Source organism: Diprion similis, chromosome 1, assembly GCF_021155765.1.
Source record: "Diprion similis isolate iyDipSimi1 chromosome 1, iyDipSimi1.1, whole genome shotgun sequence".
Lineage (NCBI taxonomy): Eukaryota > Metazoa > Arthropoda > Insecta > Hymenoptera > Diprionidae > Diprion > Diprion similis.
This window is the reverse complement of record NC_060105.1, coordinates 13,025,761-13,038,584: the sequence shown is the minus strand read 5'-3', so window position 1 is coordinate 13,038,584 and position 12,824 is coordinate 13,025,761. Positions and strand designations below refer to the sequence as shown.

Here is a 12,824-nt window from a genome sequence, read left to right as displayed (position 1 = left end):
CAGGTAAACCGCGCAAAGTTACATGCCGTTAACTTTTTATGCTAGCTTGTTGAAAATGAAAGCAAATCATAGTGATCACGAATTTGACTAGGATCAATAATCACGGAATCAAAAGAATGAATTTCAAAGTTAGGGAATCCTGTGAAAGCAGTGGTTGTAGACTTAACATTAAAATTATCAAGAGGGCGCTAAGTCTCGACACATTTTATCGTGAGTCTAAGAAGTGTCGGTATTACAGAATTCTTGACCCGTTAGTGGTTAAGCGAACAGTCTTCGATAGTCAAATTTTCCCCATATGGCATCGCGAGTATGAGTAACACGAACGTCAATGCCAATTCATTTCGGAACTAAAATAGCAAAATTGTGTTCTGCTAGCCCGAAATTTATGTAGCACTGTTTTTGTTCTTGTCAGTGTAACAGTGTTTTGTCAGTCCAACAAGTGTCGGTATTGCAGAATTCTTGACCCGTCAGTGGGTAAGTCAGTATTCTTCGTTAGTCAAATTTTCCCTAGATGGCGGTGCAAATATAAGTGACACGAACGCCAATGCTAATTCATTTCGGAACTAGAATAGCAAAGTTGTGTTCTGCTAGCCCGAAATTTATGTATCACTGTTTTTGTTTTTGTCAGTGTAACACAACCTCAAAAGTTGAAAATCTCTAGAATACAGAGAAACTGTGAAGTGTTCCGTACTTGTGCCTAGTTTAAAATCTTTATAATCACTTGGGCTTACGAATTTTTCCGGTAAACCTGCTGAGAAGCCTCCAGATATCTGTCAACCGTTAAGAAGCGAAATAATTCTTTCAGTCAATCGTCGCATATAATTCACATGATGAGTACCGACGAACATTTGTTGGACTTGGTGCGACAGGAAATTGTCAATAACAATCTACAAGTGAAAGCTATTATTCAGGTAACTTCATCAGTGTTGGAAAATTTAACCTAAATTACATGCGAAAATGGTGGGATACGAATTTTGAACAATAAGTGGCCGTACGGTGCTTTAAAAAACGAAGAATTTGACGTGCAGCACGTGTCACAGACTAGTTTGACTCATGAACTTGATCGGTACAGAAGTTTTTCATCATTACCGACTCAGTCGGCATTGTAATTTCCAATCATAATTCTATGACCGAGTCGGTAAGGTGTCACTTGTTTTGGCTATCATCAAAGGCGCATCACTGTCATAGAAATGTATAATCAAATATATAGCGCCAAATCTGCATGCAATGCCGAACAAAAATATCCGTAAACTTTTTTACTTTATGCGAGAATTATGCTAGATAACGTATTTTTATTTTCTGGAATTACTGTTGCGAAGAACAATATTTTTTTATGTCTGTCTTCCACAGCACAAAACTCTAGAAAATGTTTTGATAACGTTACAATCGTTATGTCAATATTAGAAACAGCACTTCAACTCTCACCTACTTCTGTATCATTACCAACATTCTTCTTTTGCAACATTTTTAAAGCACTGCAATTATGACATCTTTATAACAATAAATCGATCATGTTATGTATGTAATCTGTTCATCAGTTGGTGAAAATGTTCCAAAGTATATCAATTGTAACTTCCGTGTGAATAATATATCAGAAATGACTAGACACTAAATACCTTTGATTGGCAACTAAAAACTTAAAATCGTTACTCAAATGATAAACTAATCAAAATAATGATCAGAGTTCTCCAACAAATGTCAAAGTGAAATTTTTACCAGGATGTGATTCTCAATTGAACATGATTCTGAATTTTTTTTTAAATTATGTATTTAAAATGTTCCGAAAATATTCTAGACCTTCCAAAATTAGACTAAATAGTTTTACGTTCGAATTTTGCCATTGATCAGGAGATTTCCTGGTATGAAAATTTCGATACGCATTTGATCGGTTAATGACTTACCCACGCATAAGTTAAATTTATTTTCATACGTCGCAATAATTCTGGGATATTGAAACACTTTATGATTTCATACCCGAATTCCAAATTGCCTCTTCGTTATAGTTTTCAACTTTCAATTCCATTATTTGAATAACGATCGAAAACCATTTTTTTTTATTTTTTTTTTTTTTTTTATTATAATGTATATAATATAGCTAGCTCACGTATATTTTCAACTTGTTGATTTTGCTTTAACTTTTTGGCAAATGAACAGCAAAATGAAGCAGTCAAATTATTTTCTCTTGTCTACTTAAATATAAAATATAAAAAATTTATGCAACTTCTGCATTCTGACCAATATACAACCAAAGTTATTCAAAGACTTAAAAAACCGACCAATCTCAATTTTATGTTCCCGATGGAGGGACTACGTTGATTTAAAGTATACGACATTAGATAGAATTCCAGGATTAGTGGAATTTCCCCCCCATATTTTAATACATGTTTACCCATGATTATTTATTTAATAGCTGTCAAGGCTGTGCGATTGATTGATTAATTATAAACTTCGATTATTATCATCTTCGCAATTAATCGCTTAACAGGCTCTCTCAATTAATTGTTTCTCTGATTAATCGTTTCCATCTGTTTAATCGAATTCTACCATTAATAAATTATCTAACAGATTAATAATCTATTTTGCATGAAACTAATTCAACATAGTTAATTTAACTATAGATATTGAAGTACCTATCGAATTACGTGTAATACATGCTTTCAGGATATTCAAAATTGCACTGATTCGACAGAGTTATTGAACGAGCTAAATGCAAAAGGCAGAGCGAAAATAGCGGCCCTGCGATCAAGTATCGAGCGTTTGGAGAGCTTAGCGTTCCAAGAACGCAGCGATAAGCGGAAATTGGAGATTTACACAGAAATAGAGAGTCATAAAAGTCAGTTGACTATTACCTTAGCCGCCTTTCGCAACGCTAATGTTGTCAGTGCCTGTGTTATCGACAGAATGGCTAAGGACGAATTATTGGGGATGCCCGAGGGACATCAAAGTGCATTACGAAAGCGGCGAGACAAGCAAGCACTGATAAAAATGTCAGGCGGTGTTACCGACAAGTTACTAGGCATCTCTAGGCAGCTGGCGGAAACCACTCAAAAAAGCGCTTACACCTTAGATACGCTAAGTACGTACTTTATTCGTTACATTTCACCTCTTATTCTATGATACACGTCACTTTTATTACACGATTCATTCGGCTTGACAGCAATTTCGATTTAAAAACTAACAACCAAAGTTCTTTGACTAATATTTTGAATGATAGTCGCTAGATGAAGCGAATTAAAATTACTCTGTAATCAGCACATCATTATTGATTTATCATTGGCATCATTATTTTTTATAACCATTTTATAATTGCGTTGATTATTGGTGAAAAAGATTTTCCGGAATTAAATAATATTTTCAAAAAGCCATCATTTCATCTGAAATTCAAATACAAGAATCTAATCTATAAATGATTTATTATTGTATTAATTTTCTGTGAGAAATAATTCAGTACGTATTTTTATTTTATCATCTGGTATATAACAAATATCGGTACGAGTCAGCGGGGTGACACAAGCTTCCACTTTCTTACTTAAGACCGGATGACATTCTATTATCACGACAATAACAATAAATGTTGCCAAGTAAATTGACCAGCAAGAGTGGTAGCGTTGATTGGAATCATAATAAACAATGGGAATTTGTTTGCTTTTTTATCCTGAGAATGAACTGCGAAAAAATTGTGTAACCGAAAAATTTGGGAGAAAACTCAAAAGTTCTATTAACCTTCAGTTATTTCATCACCCATCTCGATAAGGGTCCTATCCTAGAGCATTGACAGGGTGTCCAGTATTCATGGAAATTATGGAATCAGGGAATTCTCAGGGAATTTAATATCCTTCGGAAAAACCTGGAAATCTCAGGGAATTTCATGTCGTATCTGGAATATACTAATTTTCATTTTAGGTATATAAAAATTTAGCTATTTGGTGTGGAAAAAAAATTTTTCTCTCAACTTTCAAGCAATGGTCCTGAACCAAGCCCTGACTTCTTAAAAATTGTTCGTGCTAGCCAATTCTCACAAATTCGCCTCTCAATGAGCTGCGCTCTAGTCAAATATAGAATATTCTTGTTCGTATGACTATTGTGTTTTTCATTTATTGTGTATATGAGAACAAACTAGATAAACAATGATTCTTGTCTGGAAAACATGGAATTTGCAGGGAATTACATTTTCACAAATAACTGGACACCCTGCATTGAGTGTCACGCCACTAGTCCGAGGTATCGGTAAGTAACGGGTTTAAAGTTCAAGTTATGTGGATTTGGCCAAGCAGTTGTTCAGTAATCGCGTTTCGGAGTCGCGTTAAAGTGATTATATGACTTGACTTGACGAAAGTGATGATGAGACCTGTTTTACCGATATTCGTTCTCCTCAGCGGTAGGCAACCTAATATATTGCACCGTTTCCATGAAAGACCCTTTATGTCCGAATGAAATAAGTATTCACTAGATCACAAGACCCCGAATAACTCCAATAATCTAATGAAAAAAAATTTATTGAGGAAATGTAAACTTTTAGGCGGCGCCTCGAGCTTTGGCGTATCGCCGATCAATACAACGACCGTTGTATTCAAATTTTTACTTTTGAACTATTATTTGCTCGGTTTCCATCTTTAGAGAACCTTCACGATAGAAAGTAGATTGAATTTGAGGCGTAGGAGGCTGATAAATTATTTCTTTTCGCAACGGACGCAGTGGTCACCAGAAAAATCAACGCAAATAATGTTCGTATAATGTGAACGTAACGAAATACTGAAACATGAAAATTATATTTTGCAATTTCAAAATTATTTTGTACCTATAAAAGGTCGTATTTATAAACTGATATTTTTATCTTTAAATTTATGTTATGTGTAGTGTTGACCGTATTTTTGATCGCTGTAAAGTTGCGAAATAAGGATTTTTCGAAAATATTTCTTTGTACTAACGTCACGAACTCGAACCTGTAAAATCGTATTTATGTAAATAAAACAGATAGTGTGGAAATCACTGGTGTCTACATATTAGTGTCTTAATTACACATTGTCTTGTATTTCCTTACAGTTACGTCGTCGGAGAAAGTGACCGGGACGAAAGATGAGCTTGAGCATCAGCAGCAAGTAATAGTGCAATCTGGAAAGCTCTTGGGAAAATATGGCCGGCGTGAACTTACCGATAAAGCATTGCTAGTTCTAGCATTTGCATTTTTCTTAGCCTGCGTATTCTATATTCTTCAGAAACGATTGCTCTGATTACACGACAAAGAAATGTAATAAAGCTCATTCGTTTTTACTTGTAATTAAAACGGATAAACCCAACCTTCTGTAATCTGTGCTCAGAGAACTGAAAAAACTGCATAATTCGTAACGCAGAATAGTTTTGAGTACAGTTCGTACATTTCAGGCAAACGTTTTTATCAGCCAAAGTAACGTACGATGTGGTTGCAGGGAAATTGTATACTGCGAGTTTGGTGTTGAAGAACTTTAATTAACCAGTTTTACAATCATGTAATACTTCAATATATTATACGTATATCTATTGAAAAGAATACTGAAAACGTTTCATAGAATAAAATTTTTTTCACTGGACATTCCAATGCAATTCGATTGTTCTAACTTGCTTGTAATTTGATGTTACAGCATCAATTTTAGCATATTATGTACCTAATATTTATACGTGCATTGTCCAGGTTATAACCCCGGAGTTAGTGAATAAATATATTGTATAGCGATCTGCAAACGAGCAGTGAGTACGTTATTGCATATTAAACAAAAGTCTGATCGATTAATACTATTAACACTAGATTGTTACCAAAGATCGTCGAAGACCGTCAGCTGGGTGCATATACTTTGGTCCTGAAACGATTACACACATGACAAAATTGAATTTGAAGTAAAATTTTGTGATATGTGGGTAGATGTTGATGAAAAGTTCGGGTAACTCTGATCATGATACCGTACATTTATACATGACGTCATGAACTCCTCCCTAGATATGACGCCATCCTTGTTCAGATCCATTTTCTCAAAAAGTCTATCGACGTGTCTGTTCACCGCGCGTTGGATGGTTTGGCTTGTTCGCACCATCTCGTATATTGCCGACACTATGAACAACATTTCGTGCCTAGTTATGTGACCATCGCCGTTCATGTCGTATAATCTGCAACGTAAGAAATTGAACCAGCATCAGATCACAATACCAGTCGTTGACCAGTCACGCTTAAGGTTCTTATAAAGACGCGTTATACACCTCGAAAACGCGGGGATGCAAAACTCCTATACTGCTCAAGCAATCAGAGTGAAACTTGGGTAATTAATGCCTTATTTTGGCAAAAAGTGGAGCGTCTTTTTTCTTTTCAAAATTTAGAAAAAAATTTTACAGATTGTTTACCACCCACAGAAATTGGCCAAATTTTCACAGTTGCACTGAATGGATCGAAATATCCAGTATGATGTCACTCGGCGGTGATGAAACACATATTTTGAGCCCAGTTCCATGAGATTTGATGGTGAAATGACGAAATGGCAACTGATCTGGTTTTCGATTATAAAGAACACCGAAATCTCATTTTGGGGACATTTGTTACCGACCTTTCATGCATGCCGGTAATTTTTTACCGAAATTACACGCATACATTACCGGCATGCGCATAATGTCGGTAACCAATGTCCCCAAAATGAGATTTCGGTGTACTTCGTAATCGAAAACTAGATCAGCTGCCATTTCGTCATTTCACCATCAAATCTCATGAAACTGGGTTCAAAATATGTGTTTCATCACCGGATAGTTTAATCCATTCAGTGCAACTGTGAAAATTTGGCCAATTTCTGGGGGTGGTAACCAATCTGTAAAATTTTTTTTCCAAATTTTGAAAAACTAAAAAGTCACTCCACCTTTTGCTAAAATAAGGCATCAACTGCCCAAGTTTCACTCTGATCGCCTGAGCGGTATAGGAGTTTTGCATCCCCGCGTTTTCGAGGTGTACAACGCGTCCTTATAAGCACCTTAAGCACTCAACATGGCGAGCTCAGAATAAGATATGCGCTCAACGGACCCGAAAATCCAGGACAACTTCTCCTCAGCGGTTCCTTTCACGATCAGGGACAGCCCAGTCAAAAAGTCGCCAAAGCTGACGAGACCATCTTTGTTCGTATCGAAGGTGTTGAACACTACTTGAGCGTACTTAGTGGAATCTCCAAGTGGAAAAAGCTTCGCGTAAGCCGGCCTCAGGTCGTTTGGGGTCGCGGCACCCCCCGGACAATGCTGCTTGAAAGCTCTGTAAATCTTGCAGATCTCATTCCTTGAAAAACCAGTGCGGATCGACAGGGCTGACAACCGTTCCGGTACCACATGGATTGGCTTAGTTTCCTCCTCACCGTCGTCCACTGCAAGCAGCTACGATTAAGTTGGCATTTTCCCGCCATTTCGCGGAACCGGAAGAGTTTACAGGTTTTTCAAGACGATAGAGTAATGGTAGTTCTTAATTGATCCGACGACGGTAGGTAACATACTTTTGTGCAATTTAACCCTTTTATAACAATATTGCGTTCTATGGTGTTTGGGGTCGCTGATCACGAATTTGAAATCAGATTTTGAAAAATCAAAATGGTGGATCCAATGCGGTGAGCGGAAATTTCAAATTTGATGGAATGCGGGGAAAAAAAGGGGTTTTCGGGGTCGTTGATTGGATTCGCCATACTGAATATTCAAAATCTGATTTCAGATTCGTAATCAAATTCAGATTGTGACGTTGAATCTGTGTGGGGAAAAGGTGAGCGGGACTTTGAATAACTCACACCACAACTATACAAGATGGCATTACCGAGCAGGGTAGCGTTCGCCAGAAAAATAATTCCCTAACAACACCGGGATTTTTTTAGACAGTTGGTAAACGTCTCACTTAAAGGCTTTAACCTCGAAGATAGGGGCGCCACTAAACTCACACCGCGAATACCAACATAAGATCTTTGAATGATGTGCGTATATACTGACATGAAAGTTGCACATTGTCGAGGCAAATTTATGGTCGTGGGAACCGTAAAAGTGATTACAATACACGTGAATAATGTTGCGGACTTTTACGTTCACCACATCCATAAATTTTTCACAATCATGTTATACTTTCGAGGTTATAAAGTATAAAGACATGTGATAAACAAACTGGCAAGGAATCACCCTATCGATTTCGCTACATATTTCTTGTTTATCACGTAACTGTACGTAATTATTTCCCGGAATCGAAACGATAAACCTGTTGTTATGCCAACTGATTTACGCTGTTACCACATATCTGTATACACATTTTTTACAGGGTGCAAGCAGTCTCGCTGAAATCAAAATAAATTAGAAGTTGAATGAAGCTTGGTAAGATGACACGACGTGAATGACACTACAAAAAATATTTCCAACCAAAGCTGAACATTTCTCAGTCAACTAAACTCATTCAATAAAAATGGAGTAATAATAAATCACAATTACCAGATAATGTGGATTCAAATACGACACAAATTATAAAAATTGTATAATATAAAAATTTTATTCGTGAAATTATCATACTCATCATAGAGGCAAAGTCTTACGTTAAAGGGATTATTAATAATAGTAAACTAGTTACTAAACTATTTCCTAAACGCGTATCACCTACACCGAGGTATCTCTAGACCGTTTCAAGCTTTACTTGATGCGATTTTTTTTTATCTAGTCTTTAAAACTAACCACACACATATGCCCATATTTGATATACATCCGTACGTTTATGATAGAAAAATAGTCTGGCTCGAAGATGGGTGTATAATAAATTTTTTCCTAGACACGTGATGTAAATTTTGCTGCCGAGAAAACTAGCATTACGTAGGTATACACAGGCGGACGTATAAAAATACGTTTTTTCCCGATAGTTTACACGTACTTCCAACGTTCTGAAAATCGCTGTTGCATGCGGATACATAGTTTGTATATATATCTATACATGTGTGTGTGTGAAACATTCCTCGTCCATAAAACTGATGTGATGATTTACAGTGTAATCATATTTGAAATGTATATTCAAACATTCTCTCACAGTTGTTTAGGATGATCGATGTATTAGCCAGAAAAAAAGTAACCAAGTATTAGAATTTGGGAAACTGCGCTGAACCACTCAGGCTATCGATCACGTAGTTCTGCCCTCATTATACGTAGAAATTAACTCTTAATTCTTCTAGGGTTGGGCTTATCGCGGTTTATAAATTCAGTTGCATTATTTTTAGCTCAAAACTATTCACGTCTTTCGATATCCAATTGAGTGCTAAATTTAGTCGCAGAATCGGGACGCTTCGATTGCGATGCACACGCTCTCCCGTGAAATGTACGAGTCTATTTGAATTGGAATCGAAGCAGCCCATCGGCGGATAATGACATCGCTGCCTTTTAACTGTCCCCTTATGACTGGAAATTGCAAATACTTTTAATCTCGTTGCATTTGTAAGTTACAATATTACATTGTGTAATAAGGAGGTAAACTCGTTTTTTTGGGCCGTACGTGAGTTTGCAATATGAAAGTAGTGTAATAAAAAGCGAGTCGTGAAAACTCATCAAGAATCGTATTTTTTTTTAGTTCTGCGGTTTTTTCACAGAAAATTACGAATCTTCGTGCAATATCTATAAAAATTAACAGTGTCTAACGTAAATTCACGCAAATATACGACTTCCGTAAAACGTAATTGTTTTGCGTGGATTTTGGTAAAAAAAAAAAGTTTTCGAGATTTTAATTTCGAGAAAATAAAACAGAAAATCTGTGTGAAAAAAATTACCACCGTTGTTGAATAGAATAGTTTCTTTCGATTGAACAGACCAAAATTACGACGATCTCCGAAAATTAAAGCATCAAATTTGAACTGAATCTAGAAATGTGAAAATCTATGATGAAACTAGGGATGTAATTAGATAAAATACTTTCTCACGATCAAGCAGAACAAAATTTACGAAAATTTAAGCTTTAAATTTGAAAACTTATACAACTTTCCATAAACTCGATGAATTCTCATAATAATGTACGGAAAATTGCGATGATCGACAATTTGAGAATTCAATTTAGATTGATAAGTTTGCGAAAATGTATCAGAAAGTATGAAATATTATTTTTGAACCACTGCTAGATGTCGCATCTCTCTCACAAGGAAAACTTATCGCAGACAAGTTAAGAGGCTGTACCAGTGTGACACTTTCAAAAAATCGATGTTTTGCCCTTTTGGACAGTTTGAACCTTCAAGAATATCCTGTAAAAATTTTAAGACCGTATCTCTAATACTTCCTGAATGACGCGTTTTTCTCGAAATGAGATTTTTCAAATTTGCTGACATTGTAACTCAAAGAGCAATTATCCAATTAACTTGAAATTTGAACTGAGTACTCTTGAATATATTTACTCTACAATGACCCACGACATTTGGATTCCATGAAAAAGAAACGACCATTTTATAGGCAAGAAAACCAACTTTTTTTCGTAACTTCACCAATTTGTTAGATTTTGATATTTTTCAAAAATCTTGGGTCATTGTACAAAAAATACCTTCCAGTTTAACAACATTTTTTCTTTTTTCGGTTTCAGCTACTTAATCGGCCGGAATCGTGTCAGCAGCGCTTCCGAAGGCAGCGCATAAGTCACTTGGATCTCAATGTTTTTCTATAAAAAATTTAAGTAATATAGGTCAAATATAGCCAAATATATTCTTAATGTTCCGAAACACTTGACTTAACAATTATCATCCAAAAAATTTCCGAAAATCACTCAAATTTTTAGCGTTCATACTGGTATAGCCCCTTAAGTTCCCAGAAAATTTCAAGTCTACGTCCGAAGACTTCTCATTTTCTCATCGTGAGTATGATCTAGACGGATCTAGAGAATTTATCGTATATTTTGATTATCTCAATAAGTGAGTCTTACGAAAAAACTAACATTTGTTATTCTGCCAAACCAGGAACCCTAGTGAAAATAATTCCACGAATTTATGAAGCTTGAGTCGAAGTCGAATGTTGCAAGTACGCGAGGTGCAAACCCCGTTGCTTTCACGTTGCACACGATTCTTTATACAAAACAATAGTATATAAAGAGTTTTGTCGAAAGCACGGAATTGAGGTTAGGGTCACGTAACGTCAGGCTTATTCGCGACTGCGCATGCGCATAGTTCAGTGGAGATCAATTTCAACTTGAAAGTGGTATTTTCAGTACTTCGCGCATGCGTATTCGCAGATTCACTCGACCGTCATGGAAACGGTTACTTTGTGTATGGAAAATACGCATGAAAAACGTGTAAAACACGCTCGCGTTATATAAAGTATTATTCACAACGAGATCGAGCTATACACTGAAATTCTTATATCAGAGTGAAAAACACAGCGATCAATTGTATTACAGAAGTTTAACGATTCACACGCACACATATCTGATAACGATTCACGAAATTATACGTAAAAAATAAATCGCGTTGCCCACCTGTCATTTTTTGGATGCTTTTCTTGACCTTCCTGATGCTCCTCCGCATTTTTCTCGAGAGACTCGGACGGTGCAATCGCTGCTGGCTCCCATCACTTCCTGCATCCTCGCTGTCCGACATATTGTTTATATCGGAGTCGAAGTTTGAAGTGTAATAGTTTTAAATAGCCTCACACAGACATTAGATTGTACAATACGTGCGTCGTTACATACAGTCAATAATGATCGTAACCCGTTAATAGTTGTAAGCCGTTGTCAAACACTCCGAAGGCACCGTGTACAGTAGATTCCTCGGTGATCGTTACTGTTTTCCTAATTTCTCTCTCTTTATTTTTTTTTTATTTTCCTTTCTCTCTCTCTCTCTCTTTCTCTTTTCTGTTAGTAAATTTTTCTACCGATTTTACAGATCATTCGTTCCGCGCACGAATCATCGCATCCCGGACTCCATAGCACAATATCGATTGCGCTAATTGAAATCGAAGAACCGTTCGCTCTTGCTATCGCGGTGATTCTGACGGTGAGAAATACTAGAACGCATCTAACGTTCAAGTCATTTCTCGTTCATTTCCTTACCGTTTGGCGAAGAGCCAACACCTTCCGGCGTTTGGACGTTGGAATCAAAGGAAGAAAAGAAAACAAAACAGAAAAGAAAAAGAATGTAAAAAAAAAAGTTTTGAAATATCTAGGCGCGTAGCCACCGCACTGGTTTTAGTCTGCAGTCAGATAGTTCCGGACGAAGCTGTCCTAAACACGTTTATGGAGCAACTGAAACTCGCCGGCTATATCAGGGGACGATGAAACTGCGAGAACTTTCGGTCGTTCGCAGGGCGAAGCTGCGTGCGAGTTAAATATTTATACCATTTATCAACTACCTTAATGTGGTAACAAAATTTCGTTTCATCCAACTTGAGAATTCCGGTAGTCTTACAAGATTGTGTACTTGTGAGACTTTTTATACTCTTTAACTTTTTCAAGTAAGACGCAAAAGTATGCTCGTGGATATTGACTTTCCCAATTGGATTCGCCACTTTATTCAAGTATATATAATTATATAGAGTAGGGTGATTATATTTGACCGACTATTTTTTTTTTCAGTCCCCATCGAAAATTTTGTTCTATATGTCGATCAAAAATTCCCTAAAAGTTATAGCCCTTAATATTAATATTAAGTACTCACCCAGGGCGTGAAAAGATTTCCCATATAAAATACACGTGAATCGAAGCGTTTTTTTTTCAAATCTCTACAACTTAGGGGGATTTTATGATATCACATTGGTCTTGGTTGCAAATTACGCAGAATTGCACGATCTTCAAAAGTGTTTAGAACGTCGTGAGTCCAACTTACATTTGTGAGGTGGTACAGGGCACTAAA

General features: G+C 36.4%; 2 protein-coding genes across 2 annotated transcripts; one reads left to right on the top strand and one right to left on the bottom strand.

Moving 5' to 3' along the window:
• The first annotated feature begins 577 nt into the window (after window positions 1–577).
• On the top strand, window positions 578–5,501 carry LOC124408253 (vesicle transport protein SEC20). Its single transcript, XM_046885039.1, has 3 exons — window positions 578–911; window positions 2,662–3,076; window positions 5,044–5,501. The coding sequence occupies exons 1-3, from the start codon at window positions 828–830 to the stop codon at window positions 5,229–5,231; spliced, it is 687 nt and encodes a 228-aa protein (XP_046740995.1). The 5' UTR covers window positions 578–827; the 3' UTR covers window positions 5,232–5,501.
• A 93-nt stretch (window positions 5,502–5,594) lies between these two features.
• Window positions 5,595–12,262, bottom strand: LOC124408245 (neuronal calcium sensor 1-like). Its single transcript, XM_046885025.1, has 4 exons — window positions 11,453–12,262; window positions 7,034–7,364; window positions 5,940–6,138; window positions 5,595–5,834 (listed from the first exon to the last, which is right to left on the bottom strand). The coding sequence occupies exons 1-4, from the start codon at window positions 11,571–11,573 to the stop codon at window positions 5,787–5,789; spliced, it is 699 nt and encodes a 232-aa protein (XP_046740981.1). The 5' UTR covers window positions 11,574–12,262; the 3' UTR covers window positions 5,595–5,786.
• Between the last annotated feature and the right edge of the window lie 562 nt (window positions 12,263–12,824).